Source organism: Vigna unguiculata, chromosome 8, assembly GCF_037176805.1.
Source record: "Vigna unguiculata cultivar grain cowpea cultivar isolate G323 ecotype 2 chromosome 8, ASM3717680v1, whole genome shotgun sequence".
NCBI classification, from domain to species: Eukaryota; Viridiplantae; Streptophyta; class Magnoliopsida; order Fabales; family Fabaceae; genus Vigna; species Vigna unguiculata.
Window position 1 is genome coordinate 11,437,686 of NC_140799.1, and position 21,747 is coordinate 11,459,432.

A 21,747-nucleotide genomic window follows, 5' to 3' on the forward strand; every position below is an offset into this window, starting at 1 on the left:
AATTTTAATTAACACGTGTCATTTATTTTTATCTAGGTCACCAACTCTATTAGACACATCATCAATCACTTAACACCGTTTTAAAATGAAGGATGGATTTCAAATATTTTAAAAGTATAATGATATTTTTTTTATAAAATTCTAAAAAAAGGACCAATTTGAAAGTACAAGGAAAAAAACATATTTATTCCTTATATATATATATATATATATTTTTTTTTTTTATTTTTTTTTTATAGTAGACGCATTTGTGGGTCCAAGGATATTTTTGTGGGTCCAGAGGATAAAAATAAGGGTAATAAGGAAGTTAAAATTGAAAGTGTAATAAGGGAAGAGATTGAACTGAAAACAGAGAGCGGGAAGATTTGATTTGCGTTTGGCTTTTCTGGGAAGGAGAATTCTATTTCTCGAGACGAATTGGGTTTAGGCGTGGGTTTTCGAAAGGCACTTTCGTTTGGTGTTCTTGCGATTTCGCTTTGGGATTCGAAGGTTCGTTGGTTCTCGAAAGGAACTCGAAGGGAAAGTGCACGCGCATTTGCGATTTGTCTTGTGTAGCGGCCAAGGGTTTTGCTGGTGCACTAAGAGAAGGTTAGCTGCTGTGGATGTTCGATTTGGTTCGTGAATTAGCGAGGGTTTGTTCGTGCACTGTGAAGAAGAATTTGGTTCATGACTTAAAAAAAAATGAAATCAAGGAATTAATTTAAATAAACTTTTTTTCAGTATATTTTGAATTTGTAATTTTGTCTCTGAAGAGTGAAGAGAGAGGAGATAGGGTTTTGCAGAGTGATGGCGGAACCTTCAAGAAATATGGAGGTGGAGAAGCTGATCTCCTACACCGACGACCTCGTTACGGTATTGGTGGAACCGCGCGACCTCAACAACCTCTCATATTGTCACCAACAAAAGCTCTCTATGTCTTCCACTTCCCATTCCCACCACCAAGACGTTCGCTCCTCCCTCCAAGGTTTGTGCCAATACCCTTTTTTTCATCACCAATTGTATCACTCTTTTCGTTACCTTTTCTGTGTCGGATGTTGCAAATTTGCTGTTAAACTTTTTATAGATATAGTCTCGATTACAAATGAGTCTTTGTTAAACGCTCTCCTACAAAAGCTATTGGATTTGATAGTGTTTCTAGTCATATGTGGAAGTGGATTCTGTGTATGCTAATTGCTAACTATTACAAAAGGTTTAAAATTGCAGTTCGGTTTCATTCTGTTCCTTGATATTGTGAGAAGTTGTGGACATGTAGCCACAATTGTGGTCGCCGACTCGTAAAAACCTTAACTTTGCAGCCGAGGTTGTGGTATTAGAATTTTTCTAGAAATTATATCACTTATATGGAGTAGTTCTTATCAATGTTGTCTGGTATGAGTGGATCTTCTTCATTATAATGTGTTTTTGAATGTGTTTTTGTATGAATCAGATTGTGAGAAAAAAGTAGATGCTTGCAAGCAGCAAATAGAGGAAGCTAGATCTGAGACTGTTTCTGACGCGGAACTGGACCTTCTGCAGAGAGGACTGGAGGAAGAACTTGAAAAAGAACGTTTGTTGAAAGAAGAGTTTAGATATGTCTCTAGTTGTGTTTTTGTCTTTTCAATTGCGTAGCTTTATAGCATAATATGTCTTACCATCTGTTTCTCATCAGCACAGCCATCGGCGAAGAGTTTAATGATCTAGAACAGCAGTGGATTTCTGTCCAAGGGCAAAAGAAGACCTTGCAGAAAATTGAGAAGACCAAGCTAAGGGCTCAGTAAGTAAATTACAAAACTTGAATCGAAGATAGTAAAGCTGCCTCATACATATGATTGATTTGTTATTCATGTTTTCTTTCGTGTTGTAATCTCTCGATTGCTTGTGATGGTGTTTGATTTTAGCATATTGTACATAAAGTGAATGTAAATGTGTTCTTGATAGAGCCCATAGTCACATAGAACTCTTGCCAAAAATCAAATTCCCCCTTTAATGTAGTATAGAGGACACCTGAGTGTCAATCCTAGGAACTCTGATTTTAATAGCTAGTTTGTGAGAGCTTAATCGTGTTGATTGTCACCAAATTGGGGGATATTTGCAATATGGATACAACAACTATTAGTCTATAGAATGGGATGGATGGATACGATGCATGAGACTAAACACAGTGCAGGGAGCGTATATAAAACTACTGTAACAGAAAAAGTTTCAGAAAACTGAAAATGATACTTCAACACAGTCAAAACAAGAAAGAACTGTCTAAATCAGAAAAAGAAATCTCAAAACAGAAAAGAAACATGTTAGTGAATTCAAATCAGCAAAGATAAACAAAAACTGGTTAGTTTAGTTAAAACTAGTTAGTAAACAAAATCTCAAAACAACAAATGAAACTAATCAAAACATCTACTACTGATCTCAAAACAGTAAAGCACTATTGGTTAACCTACAAAAGCAGCAAAAAAGAAAAAGGAATAGGCTCAAAACAGCAAAGAAAATTTTGAAACAGCAAAGAAAGTTCAAAACAGAGAATAAAACTCAAAATGGAAGTACTGCACCTTTCCTAATCTCTAGAAACAGCAAATGACTCAATATGACTCAAAAACAAAGCAATTAAAGATGAAATCAGCAAAAAGAAGTTCAAAGCAGCAATATATGTATAAAGCAGCAAAGGAGAACTAAGCAAAAAAACGAAAATTGAACCACTCCCTCCTCACTTGAGTGACACATTCTCCTCAATGTGCAAGGGAAGCAATCTGGAGACAGCTTCTGTCAAATCTTTGGATTTATCACTGGCTGAGCAGGAATTGATCCATATTTTTGTTCCACCAACTCATTCACAGTAGTAGCTAGCTGGCCAATCTGTGTCTTCAAGTCTTGAATGGTAGCTTCTAAGGATGTCTCTTGTTTCACACGCTGCTGTGGTGCAAAATTTTGTAGTCTGAACTGTTGAAACTGACTAGGATTTGATGCTAAGTTCTGCCTAGCTGGTGGTGGCACATATTTCTGCTGAGCATTAGAGTTGAACAGCTGCATCTGGTTGATAGGTTGCTGGGAAAATTGTTGCAGCAGCTGGATCAATCCAGTCCTTAGTTCAAAATTAAGAGACCCTTCTGTGTAGGGAATCTGGATGCACAGAGGCCGGTAGCCTACATCCAGAATTGCCAGCTCCTTCAAGGTTCTCTCATGCCGCCAGGCCATGTCTCTCAGATTTAGCAGCTTTTGGTTGTGTAATTGACAGTTTGGTCAACAGGTCCTGACTCAAATTGGTTTTTGATTTTCTTCTTTGAGTTCCCGTTTAGCCCTCTCAATCTCAGGATTAAACTTGTGTATTGAGCCTGGTATGGTCATGGACATATACTCACAGCAAATACAGTGAGACAAATATGACAGTAATCACAGCAAAGACAATATATAACAGTGGCAGAAAATTCTAAACTACTACTAAAATGATCAAACTAAAAATCAGAAAACATTGTTAACTGGACACAAATGACTACTAAATCATTGTTCCCCTGGCAACAGTGCCATTTGATAGAGCCCGTAGTCACATAGAACTCTAGTCAAAAAATAAATTTCCCCTTTAATGTAGTCAATGCTAGGAACTCTGATTTTAGTAGCTAGTTTGTGAGAGCTTAACCATGGTGATTGTCACAAAATTGGGGGATATTTACAATATTGAACTGTAAAACAATAGGATACAACAACTATTAATCTAAAGAATGGGATGGATATGATGCATGAGACTAAAAACAGTGTAGAGAGAGTATATAAAACTACTGTAACAGAATGCATGATATTATATATATTAGAAAGATGCAAATCTAACATGAAACTAATCTAGAGTGATTAGGAATGACCAATGAATGAATATAATGTCATGAATGATGTATGGAAACATGTTCTGAAAGTTAGAATGAAGAAAAACTACGTGGAAATGTGAATACGAGAACTGTTTGAAGAAATGCCTAAGTGAAACCCTAGAATGCACAAACTGTTTGATGAAATGCATGGAGAATGAAAATTCAAAATTATGCAAACCAAAAATAAAAAATAGAACATTCAAACCAAAAATAGAACAAGTTTCATAATTGGAAAATCTGTCAAACTGGAAACTAACTATTAGAACAAGTTTCAAATGATTAAAATGAAATGTTGAAAGTGAAATCAAACTAGAAAGTAAATTCTGGAAGTGAAATCAATTGCAGAAATCAAATTTAAAGAAAAACATGAAAGGCAGTAACGTAAAACTGTAAAACCTAACTAAATAAACCAGAATTTTAATGTTGAGTCAATGCCTACTAGGCTTCATTCTTGCTAGCCAAGGGTCAATTCTGACTTCTTGGTGTGTAAGTGGTCACTTTGTACTCCTTAAAACTCAATCTTGAATCCAAAAACTGAGTCTAGATAAAATGCAAGAATGAGAACCAAGTGTTCATTAATTGAACTTGAATTTCCGATAAAGAAGGAAGAAATTAACTAACGTAATGCATGAATTTGAAACTAGAATGAATAGAGAAGCAGCAATAGAAGAACAGGAATCATAAGATGAAGCAGAAAGCATCACAGGAAAGTAGAATCAAACGAAAAACAGAATTGAATTGATGGAACCTGAAACAGCCCTTGAGAATAGCACTTGGAATGTACAGAACCAGAAAAAAGGTTTCTGAGAAACTAACCTAAGCCACTACTACTACAACCCACCAAGGAAGCACTGTTTAAACAAGTTTCTAAATGACCAGTCATGCCTTTATATAGGCTGAAGCAAAGAGCTAAAACTGGAAAACGAATGTCAAAACAGGTTAGAACCAACTAACTACCTAACTCTAGTCCTAGAAAACCTAAACAGCAGGTCAACTTTCCCAGCTTCTTCTAAATTGGACTGGCTAATGCAGGTCAACATGTTATGCAGCAAATGCCTAGTCAACTTCCAACTGGCTGTCATAGGTTGCTTCAACATCACAGCCAGTCTTGGACAAGGTTCAGCTCCTCTGTCCAGCTGTCTGTTCATCTCAAACCGCCAGGTGTGGGTTTCTTTGTCTTTTCCAGCTCTGAAACCTCGAATGACCTCTCAGCACGTGCGGCAGCTTGTCTTTCACAGCTTGCAACCAGCCTCTTCCATCCACTCATTGATTGACTTCTCATTTATTTCTCAACTGGTCACTAGCTTGTCTTTACTTGTCTTCCTTTTTCCTTCACAGCACCTAAAACAAGGAGTTCTCTCAAGTTAAATGTACTAAGGTAAAAATCAATTTAGGCACCAAAACTTAACCTGGAAAATTATGCTGCACATGAAAACAGAAAAGTAAAGCTAGAGAATTCAACTATGCTACTTAGGAAATTACTATTGGAAAACTAAACTAGAATAATAACTACTTAAAAAGAAAAAAACTTAAAAACACAATTTTTGCACATTTTCCTAAAATCTCTATTTTTTACAAGAAAAACTGAAAATGGATTAAAACCAAAGAATTAAAACCAAAACAATCCTAAATGAAGCGTTTTAACAATGAAAAACATGACAAATTAGGGACTTAACATTTCTTCTTTTCATTTTCAGGATGATACTGTCAATGTATGCTTCTGTGACAAATATTGTGCCTGACTTGGGTGAACAAACCAAAATCTCAGGCTGTATCCTTTTGATGAATTTACTGTTCTCTGCCCCTTAATCTGTTTTTTGTGGTATTCTGATATTATCTGTTGATTCTTTTCTTAAAAAAATTGGTTGCTCCCTAATCCTCATTTGCAGATATTGTGGATAAGGATAAAGATGCAGTTGAGAAGTTTGAATATGATACTTCTAAGATGACTGCTTTTGATATATGTAATGGTGTTTGGAAAATAATTAGTGAGTGATGCATGTCAACCACATAGGTTGATACTTGCAACGATGTATTATTTTCTCAATTTTGAGTGGACTCTTAGTAGTCCTACAATTCACTCATTGGTATAAGAATTCTGTCTTAATTTATTATGAATGAAAATCTTGCAATGCTGATATCAACTACAGAGAGGAGGGTAATATAGCTTGTAATATTCAACTTCATCCGCTGGTTCTTCGTCTCAAGAAAATGCCCCTGCATTTATTAACACATGCAAAGTAGTTCGCTACTTGCATATCAACTAGTATGCAATACACTGAAGCATATATGAAAAAAATTCAGCAGTTTAAAGCTAGCAGAGGTTTGTGCTGGTGTAGTATTTACTCATACCTAAGGCGCAACTCATCCAAAAGGATGACTCTGCTTTTTTCAGTTGCTTCAGTTTTCACTCCAGTTAGCAGATTTTGTTGCCTAGTTGATACTATATTTTTCTACTTTTATCTGCTGGACTTTGTATATGGATGTATATTCTGGTTTGATAAATTAAAAACATAAGTGCCCGTTTTTAATAAAATGCAATTTATATGATGTTCTAAAGTTTCATTTTTAAATGTTTATACTTCCTACTGTCTAAAATATTGCCGGAGAGAGAAGGCCTAAACTTGTGACATGAATGATTTTATCTTTAACTGCAAGGATGTTGAAGTATCATCTATAGAACCAACTTTTATTATTTTATACGAGTTTAATTAATAATTTGCATACATAGCTAACGTAAATAATTTACAGTGACAGCACTTTGAAAGTTTCAAATGTAATGCTTAAAGTAATTAAAAAAATAATTTTAGTATATATATCAATTCACAATGTAAATATATTATTGCTAACAAAATACCACTTAGCCTCCCATCTCTGAAGTTTTGCTTTTAAGAAAAAAAGGGGCATAGGGGGTGAAATTAAACCAATAATCTATAATTCGCATAGGTGACATTAGATCATTTTAGCAATTAATTATAGGTATAAGTATTTATTGTTATAATCAAAGTTAAATTTTGTTATGTTTACTGTATTTTAAGATGATTAATTTATTTTACATGATAAAAATATATATTTACAGTAAAAGTATGTAAGAATAAGCATTTTCATAAAGAAGTTGAAATTAAGGATTTTTATTTTTCAAAAACGGTCTAATTGTCATTTTTAAATTGAACATAATGATGAAAAATCAGTGTCTTCTGTATTATGATTATCCATGTTAACTGGTAATGACATATTCAGCATTCATTGTGTGTCTTCTTGTTGTGCTTATAAAACCATGCTTAGCAACTACACACACCACTTCAAAACTTATTAGTACTCCATCCATTCCTAATTGCATGCAGCTAGAACATAAGTGCCTCTGTAAGCCTCACAAACATATCGTGTAAAATTTTCATATTCATGTAAAATAACTCAAACGATAACAATCTTTACTCTTTATTTATCAGTATCATCACAAATATGGAAAACTTACTACTGATATATGTGTCAGTATGAGTGTGTTCAAACATTTCCGATTGATTCATTGTTTGCCATCACTAAAGGCAGAAATTCGAGGGGTGCAGTTTCATTAATATATTTCTTCCCAATCTGCATAGCAGTTTAAGTTCTATGTTAAATATCATAAAGCATAGTCCATAAAGTAGAATATCAAATTACATACATGGTTATATTTATAAGGCTAATACAGAATATTGGATTTTCTGCTACCATTTTCTCCGTTTGATGTTGCTAAATTGAAATGGAAGTGGATGCCTCTTCCCTGTTGTTGTCTTCTCTTCTCGAGCTGCTTCTATTTTCTTGCCTTACTGATATATATCTCGGCACCGTTCTTTCTATCTCAGGTTCAAAAAACAAGTCTTGGACCTGTCTTTTACTTCGCATACAAGAAAACAACTCAAGAGTAGGTGAGCATAGAAGAGTAACTAATTACAGAAAATTAAAAACTGCTAACTATATTCACATATATATACACTCAAATCTAAACTAATTAAACTACTGAATATCTTATACAAGTACCCAACAACGACGCCACTAATTTCTTTGAATCTTTCTTTAACTTCAACATGTATATTAAGTCACTTATAGTACCAAACAATTGTAGTATCTATAGGACTTATGCAAAATTTTAATATAAATATGTATATACACCGGCAACCGTGACAACGACGGTGGATGGGGGCGGCGGACTGTGGACGAACAACGAAGGACGACAGTGTCTGTGACAAACAATGAATGAAGAAGATGTTCTTGCTTTTGATACCAATTTGAATAAATTTAGTGAAGTAAAATAGTGAATAATAATTTCACTGATACAATTTTACTAATATATATATATATATATATATATATATATATATATATATATATTAAAAAAAGCATAATACAAAGGATTAAGGGACAACCCTAAACCCTAATCCTAAATTTAGGTTCCCATGAATAATAATAAAATAAAAACATTACATTTCAACAAAAAATATATTGTAGATATAATTTTCCTCCAACATAACATATTTCTATGTAATTGTTCAATTAGAAATTACTATTAATTATATTTTAGGGTGAGGTTGTTGGTTGGTTTTCTTAATAATGATTCTATACTTTTTAGAAGTGTAGAAATGTATTTCAACAAAGATAAAATGAATTAATTGAATGATCAGTTTTAGATTGGAGTGTAATGAAGTAAATGTCAGATGAAATAATTGAAGAATCAAGTCAAGAATTGAAATAAAATAACAGAGTTTTTTTTAAATTAATATAAATTATTTTCGTCATCTAGTAGCCTCCTTACTTGTTCAAAATTCATTATCAATAAATAAAATACAATAGAGAGAATACATTGGTACTCTTGTCCTTAGCTTCTTTCACTTCCTTTTTTTTTTTTGAATTCCACAAACATAAACTACATTTATTGTTCTTGTTGAGCTATGGCAGAAAATTCAATACATTCAAAGTGAAGCAATTATCTATTATATTAAACGTATTTTAGAACTAATAAAATAACAAATCATGAATATTATATATAGTATTTTAAACAAACCGCTTAATTTCACTAATTAAATCCCTTAATTAGCACTTGTATAAACCTTTCCAAATTACAATATCAACCTCTCTAGATATCAACGAGCATCAACCTCTTCAGATATCAACGAGTATCAAACTCTCTAGGTATCCTTCTCCATCTTCCTCCGAGATCAATAACTCTCACTTACAATAAACAATAATAATCTCTCACACCAGAGAGTACAATCACAAATATATTGCACAATGTAAAGATCAATATTACAATGGTTTTCACCTAACCCAATATTACTCTACAAAATATGGATTTGACTCGATGCACTTAGAGTATTCTCCCTTTAAATTCTAGCGTAGATTTGAGAATTTTGCTCATTCTCTATTTCTTCAGCATTTCACTATATCATTCACATTCTTTTTGTCTTCTTCATCTTGGTCTCGATATTTATAATCATATCGTTGATGCATATTCAATGGAGTATATTCTTCATATCTTAAAATATTTGCATCTTGCTTCATCTGGAAGTACTTGATATTACAATCACAATGTGTTACTTCTTGTGAATTATCATTGTTCTTTTCCTTTTTAGCTATTCAACAAGTTGAATTTTAATATTCATTGTACTGTTATGGCTTTAATTATCTAGATATTCTCTTACAATCTTTGATTTGCATAGTCGTTTCCTTGCTCGTGATTGGTTGACAATCATATGACAATATTCTCAATCTTCAATTACATAAGATTGCCTTAATATTTCTATTTAATAAAATAATCGACCAACTTTGATATTCTTGAGATATATCTTTAATCATAATATATTTTTTATTGATTTGATTACCAATTTCAACATTAAAATTTATTTATTCAACTCAGACTTGATCTTTGTATCACTTGGTGATTTATTTAACTTTTATGTGTCGTTTGATGATCACATCTTGACTTGTCTAATAGTTATGATACTTGTATAATGCATGCTTTGACTTTACTCGTCTAATCAACCTTCCATTTAAGTTGTCTAATGGAAGTAATTGTTTGGTAGGGATATTTCACCATTTAGCTTCATAAGTTGACTTTGACTCATCTAACACTAATTCTCATCTAGTGCCTTGATGTGCTTGTGTTGACTTGTCTACTCGTTCTAAATGTAACATTCCTATTTCTCGGGTCTTACACTAAACACGAAGAAAGTTCAAAGCCAAGAAAGGGGGGAGGGAGTTGAAATAGACTTGTTAAAATTGGTGTTCAATTAGAACTTATGAAAAACTTCCGTTTGATTCAGATTGGCCAAATGATTTAGGTAAACAACACTACTGAACCAGACATTTAACCGATTAAAAAGAATAATTAACAAATTGAAAAATTGCCAGAGAATTTAATTGTTTATTACACAAGACTCTTTTATCAAATATAAGTAACTGATGATCAAAGATCAGTCAAGATAATATGAAATAGATAGATTAACTGATCGCTTACTTGATCACAATGAATTATATCACAAAGATTCAATTTATTAACTTTATTAATGTAGTATGTTATAATGTGAGTTGTTGAAAATATTAAAACAATGCACACAAAGTTTTTATACCGGTTCACTTACAAGGAGCTACATCTAGTTAGTCAGAATAGCCTGAGCCTTGACTTTCCATTATAACAGGAAATTACAAGGTTCTTTACAAACAATTTCTTGAAATATACACCTAAACACAATGTTCTTGAAACACACACAAGAAGAACACACAACATAACAAGAACACCCTCATGCAAATTAAAATCACACTAGAAACACTAAGCAACACGATGAATATATGATTAACAAAACTTGGATGATTAGCTTTCTCTAGCCAATCAAAGATCTTCTTCCAAAATCAAGATGGTGACAATCATAGCTCTAAAACTTCACAAACAACCACTAAAATTGTAGTATCTCTATTTCTCTTTGAAAGTGTGTTGAAGAATTTTTGTCAAATGTATTTTTCTCAATTTCGAAAAGACACCCCTCTCAATGATAAAAGAGAAACATATAGCCTATGCTGACTGGAATATTAAGGCGATTAAAAATAACTATTTACCGAGTGTAGTCTTTTGAAAGCAATAGCATACACATAAGGGTTAAGTTGTAGTAGTGCATTCACGATTTTTTTCTTCTTATTAGGCATGATTTGTTCTCTTTCTTTTGTGATTTGACTTTAGCATGGTGGTGGGGCTGTAAGTGATGCCTAGTAGTCTAACTATCTTCATGTAAGTCATCTTTAGCTTTGATGGGATTAGTACGTTTGAAGGTATCAAGTGTTGCTTTCCATATAATTTTTCTTTGACCATTATGGTTGCCGCAGTGGTGGAACCAATTTCTCATTGGGCTTGTTGTGATTTTAGCCTTTGTGCCTTAGCACGTTATTTTAATTCGTGTATCCATATGCATGTTCTCCATATTTGGGATTGGTACGCTTTTTAAATAAGTGAGTGAATGGTAGTGTTGTGTTCATGTTGTGAGGGGTTTTCGTTGTGGAACTTTATTTCCCATTCATGATGTGGTGGTGTATATTTTGTTGGCAATCTATAACTCTTATGTGTTGCACTCTTTTTCCCCTTGTTGGGTTTAGTAGGGGGAAGTCTAGAAGTTGTCTTTGTTCTCACCATTTTCTTGCAAAGATCAAAATTAACCCAAGAAAAACATCCCAAGTCAGTTAATGACAATGAAAAGGTCCATGTTATTATATGTACAAGTTCTAATGTCCAACCAAGAACAAACCAAGCAAGACATTTCATCAAATAATATAGGTGCATTTCCCAAATACGAATTTTCTTGAATCAGTTCATGCATAGATAACCCACATTATTCTGTTCCACCAATAGTTCACCTTCAAACCCATATCACAAGAACAAAACACATCAAACATAGCATGTGCACTACCCTTAGGGTTTGAAAGAGCATAAAAACAAGAATTTGCTTGGTGAAAATGGAAAGAAATGAAGAAAAACTTACCTTGAAGAGAAATTAGCATATGGAGGTAAAGATTGGTGAGATAAATTGGAGAGAATTGAGTGAGGAAAAGCGTGCGTGAGTGTTTGGGGAAGAAAGTAATTGTGAATCAGTTCTCCCCCTACTGCTAACTTAAGTCAGGGAAGCGCGTTCCCGCTTGAGCGACAATTGTAAGACCTGAGAAATTTAAATAAATAATAAATAATTAATTACCAATAATTATGGGTTGGAAGTACCTATAAGAGAATTACTTTGTTAAGACATGGAAAGGAGCAATGGTAGCTCAAGTGGTTAGACACACTTGGTGTGTTTGAGAGGATTTGGATTCGAGTCCTACGTATGCCATTAGTGTGGTGTTTAATTGTTGGTTTATTTCACATATGTTTTGGTTGTGGGAAAGATGTATTAGCTTGTTGGTTGTGCATATGTTTAGGAATTGGATGGATGTGAGTTTGAACCTTGGCTAGCCATGAGTAGTTCCTTTTCATTAACCTTTAATTTTTATTAATTTCGTTTTTATTATATTTTTTATTTATTTTAGGCTGTAAAGGAGAGATAGGAGAGGCTGAGTGAGAAAGTAGAGGGTCATTGGGTGTGGCAGCAAGGAGGGTAGGAGAGAACAATGAAATTGTGGTCTAGAGAGAGATATTGAGTGCTGGAAGGGAGTTTTGGAGTGAAGGCAAGGATTGAGGTTTTGGGGACAAGGAGATCACTATGATCACAATGGTTTCATCGGAGATAACCCAACTAGATGAAGATTCAATAATGGACGTTGGTGGTTGTGATGATTGAAGCTTGCCAGCAATAGAATGTCTAGCGCTTCCAATCGATGAGTATGACCTCGACAATGAGGTCGAACCCAGGAAAATGGATTGCAATGTTTGAAGATTCGGGGTGAATGAAGGCATCTCCCTTTGTGCGTGAGGGTTTCATGGAGAAGCAACATATGTGTTTTGTTGGTGAGAATCGTAGTGTGTTAGATTAATCCATTGGTAAGGGTGAGGTTCTTCGAGAGAGAAAGAAAGGTCTTGAATAACTTCTTCTCGAAATCTATAATACCCTAATTTTCAAACAAAAATGCCACTTTCACTTCCCTCTTCTGTTGCCAATGTGGAATTTGAAAGAAAAATTGAAAATTGAAAATATATGCCATATAGGATGCCATGTGAGGTAGTAACAAATGTTGTCAAAATTGAGTAGTCATCCTACTATTATCCTAGTGATTTTAGATGAGGCTTGTGAAAGAGAAAAAAGGTGAGGTGATGAAAATGGGTCAATGGATGGGTCCCACGGGTGTGTGTGACAAAGAAAAAAAAATGAGTGGAGTGTGGGTCCCAAGGGTGTGTGAGAGAAAAAAATGTGAGTGGAGTGTGGGTCCCACGGGTGTTGAGAGAGAAAAAAAAAAGTGAGTGGAGTGTGGCAAAAAGACCAGTGACAACTTTGTATAAGAGGGAATTTTTGGAGTGAAGAAAAGAAGAAAACATGAGTGTGATTAGAAATAAGAATTGAGTTTCTATTATTGTTATTACAATTTATTTATTTATTTATTATTTTTATTTCTATTTCAAATTAACCGAAACATTTACTTTTTTCCTTTAAACTTTTATTTTTTCCTTTAAACTTTTAATTTTTCCTTTTTACAAACTTTATTATTCTTTTATTTCTATAACCTTTTTTATGTTAATTATCTATTTTTTTATTTTTTTTTTCAAAAATACATTTTATTTGCTCGGACGAAATTAGGTGTTGACAAATGTTTATGAGCCTTGCAAACTATCTTTCCTTTCCCTTTTGAAAGGATTCTGAGGGTATGGTAGGTTCTTTAAGTGTGGTACATGTTTCTCACCCTTCTCCCTCTTTTTCTCCTTATTTGTATTTTTTTCTTCTTTTTCTTCTCTTTTATTCACTATTTTATTTACATACTCACTTTTATTTTTCTCTTCCTCTTTCTCACACTCATTTTTTTCTCTTTCATTTTCTATTTCCTCCAAGACTTCCTCCTCCACAACTAGGTTATCTCCAACCCTCTTCCCACAATTTTACCACTCCTAGTAGTAATTGAATTACAGTGCTCCTTGGGATTAGTTTGAGTGTTGGCTAAAAAATGACATGCTTGTTGATTTGATAGCTGCTTTGCCAATTGTCCCACTTGTATTTCAGGATTTCTGATTGAAGCTTTTGTATTTTTCTAATTGGTCAAAGAAGCTTTCATTCCAGAGTATCCTCCAATTTGGTTGTCCTGTCATGTTCAAAAGGATAATGTTGTTACTGTTGTTGATAAGGAGGTTGTTTGTTTGAAGGACCAACATCTTGTTTCCATCCAAAATTCTGATTTTGATTGTTTCTCCACCTCTGTGAAAAATTACCATTATTGGAGAAATTACCTGGTCTTCCTTCATTACTCATGTACTGAACTTCTCCTTGTGAGATACTATAATAAGAACAATGACCATTTGGGTTATTGCCTCCACAAAAGTCACATGGTTGTTGTTGACTAGGAGAAGATTGTATAACTTGTAACTGCTCAAGTAATTTAGACTCCTGCTTGGTTAGGGTTTCAATTTGCTGAGTCAGAATTTTATTCTAAGCTAAGATTGCATCTGTAGTACTAAGATGAAACACTCCTTTTCATTGAACAATTTTCTTATTATGTTGAGCTTGATGATCTGTGGATGTTAATGCCTCAATGATTCTCGTTGCTTTCTCTGCATCCACATTATTGTTCCTTCAGCTGTTGCATCTAATATCATCTTTGTATCAAGCCTCAGACCATTGTAGAAAATATTTAACTGAGTAATATCTTCAAATCCATGATTAAGGCATCTCCTTACTAAAGAATTAAATCGTTCCCAAGCTTCACAGAATGGCTTATCTTGTCGTTGCCTAAAAGTTGAAATATAAGCTTTTGCTTTGATGTAACGAGAAGGTGGAAATAATCTATTCAAGAATTTCTCTTTTACATCATTCCAATTATTCAAAATTTGATTTGGGTGTGACTTAAGTCATTGCTTTGCTTGTCAATGAAAAAGGAAAAAAAAAACGCATATATACATGCTCTAGATCTTCTTCTTCAAAACCCATAGTTCCTATCAATTCATCGAATGTAGAAATATGAGTACATGGATCTTCATTATCCATTCCAGTGAATTGAGAACTGATTAAGCTAAGGAAAGTTGGCTTCATCTCCAATGTTTTAGTGATGGGTGGTATTGCTATGTTAGAAAAGTATCTTGACCCTTGTTGCATAGCATAGTCTCCAAGTGTTCTTCTGGGTGGAGTTAGCCCTTGATTCGCCAAATTTTCTATTTCCTGATGTGTGATGGAAGTACTGGAAGATTCTTCATTTGTTTTTCATTGCTTCTTTTTGTTTTTGCCTCTGTTCCTTCGAGCTATCTTTTCTATCTCTGGGTCAAATGCCAATTTGTCTTCAGAAATCTAACCTCATAAGAACATAAATCAAAACAACTCAAGCAAGGATTAGTACAAAGGAGACAATTGAATAAACTATCTAATTAAGAAAAATATTCACAAAGCTCGATGAGATAACTAGAGATTTCAAAAGAGCATTGTTCCCCAACAACGACGCCAAAAATACTTGTTAGTCTCTTGGCAAGCGTACCAAAAGTCCACTTAGTATAATGAGTTTTAAGTAATAGTGTCAATCCCATGAGGAACATATTCAATTAAAATATATAATTATCTCAATCGCCTATATACAAAAAGTAGATATTTGTTTGATTCATTGTTAATTGTAATACTAAATTTGCATAAAAGTAATATAGTAAAAGTAGAAAGCTTTTTGTAAACTTGGATTGAATTTCATCTATCTCACTTGTTTGTAATTTGGAGGAAAATACATTATAACAGTTGATAATACCAATATTGATGCAACACTAAAAAATCATTTATATTGATTCCTCACATATAAAATTCATAAGATTAGTCCCCTGAATATTGATTCCTCACATATTCAACAAACTATCAAGCATTATGTTCAAGTGTTATAAGCAATTGATATATTGAAATCTATTCGTAAAATCGCAATTCATCAAGTATCATTGTTCAGATCAGATTTTCAGAAATACTTAGATCTAAAAATCATAATCAGGAGTCTATTAATAAGATAGAATCAAGCATTAAGAACAAAATAATAATACCAATATTGAGTAGAAACAGAAATGTTATATATAAATATCACCATATTACATCCAAGTTTGAATCGATTATATTCAATCCTAAGAGAAAAGATTAGCCACACATGGTAGCCATTGAAATCGTAAGAGCTAAGAAGAAAACTCTAGAAAGTATGGATCCTTTACTTTTCGTGGTTCTCCAAAGCTCGTTCAAGATCAATTATAGCCTCCTTTCACTTTCTATTCATGGAATATTTATACCGCATGAGTTTTCGCTTAAGCCACTCGATTCTCGCATAAGCGAGAAGGTACTTCATGTTGAAGAAAAGTCATCTCGCTTGAGCGAAACTATTCTCGCTTAGGTGAGAAATGCCCAACTTGATTGTCCTATGCACAAACTCTCGCTTAGGCGAGGTCTTTTTCGCTTAGGCAAGAATGGCGGCAAGAATTGATCATCATCTAAGCAGTTCTCGCTTGGGCGAGACTATTTTGGCTTGAGCGAACTATGGCAGGACTTCTTCCTTTAACTTTGTGTTTCTTAATTCATTCTTCCTCTCTTATGTTTTTTTCTTTTCCTACCTTAATTTACTTGAAAAATACACAAAATAGAGATCAAATGATTTCTTTTAAGTAAAAACTTGAAAACATGTGATTGAAGTTCATTTTTCTTAGACTAGGGAAATCAATATCATATAACACAAATTAAAAACTGAACTACCAAAATTTTATATGAAATTTTACTAAATTTTGACACTTATCACTAAATACGTTAAAAATATTAATGTTATTATATCACTAATTTTTAAGTTTAAATACTAAATTATATAATTTTTAATATAAAACATCTTTTAATTTTACTTCAAAAATTAGAGACTAAATATTCAACCCTAATTTAATTATCACTTATGGATATTTCAATCACTTACTTATTATTACATGACGTCTAACCACAAAAGCATAATTATCAAAAAATTTCTTATGATAACAACCTTGACAATACAAACCAAAACATTACAACTAATTCATTGAATTAGTATATAATAATTTCAACTACACTTCTTCGTTCCTTTTTTTTTTATTTCCAGGACATATGTAACACGCATGCACCGCCAAGGTTTAGAAAAAACTACCTACTGTTTTAAGAAAACCAGCAAAGTCAATGCACTATTCAATTTTCCCTTGGAGTGTCTTTAATGCTATATGACTTTTATAGGAAGGTTAGATAGAAAATTTGAACATTTATAAAGCATTTAAATACATTAAATTTAAATTAATATAATTTTAAATTATTTATTTTTAAATATTTTTATTTGGATAAAATAATTTAAATTGATCAAAATTTATTTTTTTATTTAGATAAAATATTATTCTAATATTAACTAATAATAAAAATATTAATATTAAATATTTCCTAGTTTTGATTGATTTGAGTTTTTTGGTTAAAATTTATCAAGATTTTTCATTTGATCCATTTTGTTTATTTCAGTTATTGTTAATTACAATTATTTAAGTTGATATTAATTGAGTTGCTTTTACGAAATTGTTAATTGAAGTTTTTTTGTCTTGTATACATTGATAACAAAAACGATAAATGTTAATCGAAAAATGTATTTGCATCCATTAAAAAGGAAAAATAAAAACTTTCTTGACGGAGAAAATCTTAACTTGATTGAAAAATAAAAATTATTCACAACAACCAAAAATAATTTTATCAATGTAAATAAAAAGATAACATATGTCCACGTAAATAAAAAGAAAATACTCTAGATCAAGTAAAAGGTATTACTTTCAACAAATTCTCAATCTTTATTAAATCAATAATATTGCAATCAAAATCTAATTAAGAAAATATAAAAAACAAGAAATTCAAATCGTCATTTAAGCTAATTCAATTCCTACTGTTTTTTTCCTTTATATCGTAAATTTTCAAAATTCAATTTTAATCCTTCTAAATTTTTCTCTACTTTTAATTCTTTTAATTTTGAAATATTTTTTTTATATATTCTTCTTTCAACTTATAAGACAATGCTTTATAGAAAATAAAAAAGTTTGTTATGTAATGTGTTTTAAATACGAACAATAATATAGTTTATCGTTTAAAAGTTGAGATTAAGATAATTTGAATATAGTTTTATTTCTTAATCTTTTGGAAAGCTATTTTAAATATAAAATTATAATTAAGCTCTAAACTAAATGTCAAATGTAATTATTGATCTAAAAATATTATTTCAGCGAATTAGAATGAAAAACTGATTTTAAAAATAACTCTCAATTTCTTGACCCTCAATAAAAAAAGAAAAATGATTCAAAGATAAAATGTTATTCCCGATTTTGATTGAAAGTTTGTTTTAATTTAACATTATTTAAGAATCGCGAAGTCAAAAAAATTTAATTATACTTTCTTCCTTAACACTTTTAAATATTTTTTTAAGAATAAAACTTTGAAGAAAATTCTAAATTTTAAAGTTAACAATACCTAATAAGATACTTAAAGACATGAAAATTGAATACGTTTTTTTTTTAAAGAAAGATCAAAACAAAACTTAAATAATTTAGAAACACATATTTTATTTTCCTTGAATAAATCACCTTCATAAATAAACATTACTAAGGTAAATATTTATGGAAACTAAAAGACATCAACATAAGTATATATAATAACTAATACGATCGAGTGTGATATAAACAGGAAAGGAAAAATGTAAGAAATATTGATATAGTTTTTCTTAAGAAGGGTGTTCATAAATCACCTCTTAACTAATACATGATATACATGAAAGTTGATCTGTTATATACTAAGCTCAAACAACTACTGAAGCTCACTTGTACACTTTTAATCTACGAACTCAATTACATAACTTTTGTATGCCATACCAAGAGATTGGTTATTGTGACTAACACAGAATTTACAACAAGCCACAAAATTTAAGGCCAGAAAAAAAATGACCAAGACCCTTAGAAGTGAAAGTGTAAAACTCAGTACAAAACTACACTATATCAAGAATTTGTTAGAAGCATCATGTCCTTGAATTCCTGAAAATCAAGTTTGCCATCAAAATTAGTGTCATAGGAGCAAATCATGGATGTGCTATCCTTCCCACACCTTTCATCCCACATGCCAAGCCTCTTCAACACACACTCAAGTTCTTGGCTTGTGATGAACCCATCTCCATCCAAATCAAACACCTTGAAAGTCTTCACAAGGTCTCTCTCCACATCCTCAATCTCATCACCCCCTTCTTCTTCCCCATTCTTCTGCTTCACCATACATTCATAAAACACCAAGAACTCACTCAACTCAAGCCTCTTCTTTCCCACCAGACACTCCAACTCCTCCACACTGTACTTGAAACCCGTCTTCTCCAGCACCATTTTCAGCTCCTCCAGGCTCAAAAACCCGTCTCCATTCACGTCCACTTTCTCAAAAATCCTCTGCAAATCGCTGCGTGTTAGGGCACACATCTCGTTCTTTTTTCAAAAGGGTGTTCGAATATAACAGAAAGATTTTGTTTTTCTGCAACACTATGGTCAATTCTTCATACATGGATGCTTTGCACTGCAACACGCGAAGTGTTTATATACATACACAAAAAAGTCATGTGGGCACCACTGTGGGACATTATGGTACAAAAATCTATATTGAGGATTTGATGTTGATGATGTGGCTGAGAATGATCCAAGTCTTCAACAAGATTTTTCCAGGTAGATATTTATGAGTAGAATGTTCTAGTCTATAGATTTTAATATATAGTTTTTAGTTTTTATGGTTAAATAATTTTCCTCTTTCATACGGCTCATTTTCATGAAAATTTTGATTGGAATAAAACTGACGAAGGTGTATTTCAAACGCGTGTTCAGACTCATCTAGAGAGTACACGTGTCAGATAGAAACAGAGGTTTCTGGATACTATCGTTACTGTGTGCATAAACCAAATAAATACTATGTGCTCTTTTGTTCTTTTGCTCGTTTTTATCTTCTAAAATGACCAGTATTTAGGTGTGTTTTGAGCGGAATAAAATTTATAATAAATAAATCGTTATATATACTATACTAAAGATTTTGATAAACAATTTTATAGATAGGGAAATTATATTTAAATTTGTGATATATAAATAATATTTAATATATGTTATTTTCCATTATTGTAAATTTTGAGAAATACTGACATTAAGTTAAAATTGATAATGTAAAAAGTAATAAACGGAAAAAGGAAAGAAATTCAGTTAAAATGCTCAACCGGTGTTAGAAACATAAAGATCATTTCAAATATTCACTTGAAAGACCATGTCATATATTTAGTTGGCGAAACTTCAGCTAATATTTGTAGGTTTCAAAATTTTGTTGAGTTATATTTTTTATTTATTTTTTCTTTTAAAAATATTAAGTTAGTCATATAGAATTTTTTAGTTTGGTTTTGATTTTTTAAAAATTGATACAATTTGATATTTTTGGTTAAATTTCTTTAAGCATAACAATTTTTTTTCATCAAAATTGACACTAGAATTATATCAATCATATCTATGCATTTTGTTCTAGTCAAGATGTTTCTGTCAGGTTTTACAGAGGAGGTTTTATTGGGGAGAACAACATCAATGAGATCTGAGCCTAACCACATAAGACATTGACACCACTCTCAACTCAAAACCTCAAGGCAATAGGTTTATGGGTCTTTATTCTTATATAGTGCTCTACTTTCTCATTTCTAGTCAATGTGGGACTTAGACTCACACTTGGATTCCTAACAATCTCTCCCCTTAAGGGTGAGTCCCTTCAACCACATTGGTACACTCCCCCTCCAGCGGAAGCTGCCCAACCACGAACCACGAGTACTCCTTTTTCTGTCCTTTTCTGTACCGCCGTTCTTCTTAACGGGACACGCTTACCTGGAACCCTTATCTGGGACTCTTGCCAGGAAGACTTTCGATACTAGGACTACACTGGTACTACACTCGTCTGAGCCAGTATTAACCATCAGTATCGGCTCTGATACCACTTGTCAGGTTTTACAGAGGGGGTTTCACCGGAGAGAACAACACCAATAAGATTTGAGCCTAACCACATAAGACACTGACATCACTCTCAACTCATAGACCCATTGCCTTAAGGATTTTTTTTTTCCTTTGGGAAAAACATCTAAATGTATGCTTTAAAGAGCATGAGAAACTGTCAGATTTGAAGGTTTCAATTATAAGTTCTTCCATAAAGATATTCCATCACCAGTGTATTGTACTCGTTCTAAACCAAAATAAAAATTTTGAATTCAAACTTTCTCGATTAATTATATTACTGCAAAAAAATTTGAAATTACTGATTTTGATGAATTATCGACAAATTTTACCAATATATTTTAAATGTTTAATTATCAAATTTTATTAACAAATTTTACAACAAAATTATTTTTAAAAACATATACTTCAGTTTTTTTTTTTATAAAAACTTTTGGCTTGTAAACATAAAGTACTGCACGTATTTATTTGAAAAAATTAAATTATCGATAAAATTCCTATTTCATCAATAAATTTATAGATTAAGACTTTACCAAAAAAATTTATATCATTAATAATTTGCTGATAATTTTAATTTATTGTTGAATTTTAGTATTAATGACTAAATTTGATAATTGGTAATATTAATTTTTTTATAGTGTACGAGAAAAAAATATAAAAATTCCTAATAAAAGTTGTTAATAAGGTTTGTAACAAAAACTAAGTATCACCAAAGTAAAATGATTATAAAAACAAATCTGATTACTAGTTTCACAAGTCATCATGTCTTTGAAA

At 32.1% G+C, this 21,747-nt stretch overlaps 2 protein-coding genes and 1 long non-coding RNA gene across 6 annotated transcripts; 1 reads left to right on the forward strand and 2 right to left on the reverse strand.

Moving 5' to 3' along the window:
* The first annotated feature begins 313 nt into the window (after nucleotides 1-313).
* Nucleotides 314-6,406, forward strand: LOC114193334 (kinetochore protein SPC24 homolog). 4 transcript variants are annotated; one of them, XM_028083084.2, is made up of 6 exons: nucleotides 314-588; nucleotides 721-964; nucleotides 1,427-1,568; nucleotides 1,652-1,753; nucleotides 5,531-5,604; nucleotides 5,723-6,406. In XM_028083084.2, the coding sequence occupies exons 2-6, from the start codon at nucleotides 787-789 to the stop codon at nucleotides 5,827-5,829; spliced, it is 603 nt and encodes a 200-aa protein (XP_027938885.1). In that variant the 5' UTR covers nucleotides 314-588; nucleotides 721-786; the 3' UTR covers nucleotides 5,830-6,406. The 4 variants fall into 4 exon arrangements, with proteins under 4 accessions (XP_027938885.1, XP_027938886.1, XP_085522131.1 ...); XM_028083085.2 differs by having other exon boundaries at nucleotides 753-964; XM_085666005.1 differs by having other exon boundaries at nucleotides 773-964.
* LOC146884140 (uncharacterized) lies at nucleotides 2,503-8,068 on the reverse strand. The gene is made up of 3 exons (XR_014984277.1): nucleotides 7,545-8,068; nucleotides 7,309-7,424; nucleotides 2,503-5,174 (listed from the first exon to the last, which is right to left on the reverse strand). It is a non-coding gene; the product is annotated as an uncharacterized LOC146884140 (long non-coding RNA).
* A 10,600-nt stretch (nucleotides 8,069-18,668) lies between these two features.
* LOC114194011 (putative calcium-binding protein CML44) lies at nucleotides 18,669-19,527 on the reverse strand. Its single transcript, XM_028084034.2, has one exon. The coding sequence runs from the start codon at nucleotides 19,426-19,428 to the stop codon at nucleotides 18,964-18,966; it is 465 nt and encodes a 154-aa protein (XP_027939835.1). The 5' UTR covers nucleotides 19,429-19,527; the 3' UTR covers nucleotides 18,669-18,963.
* Between the last annotated feature and the right edge of the window lie 2,220 nt (nucleotides 19,528-21,747).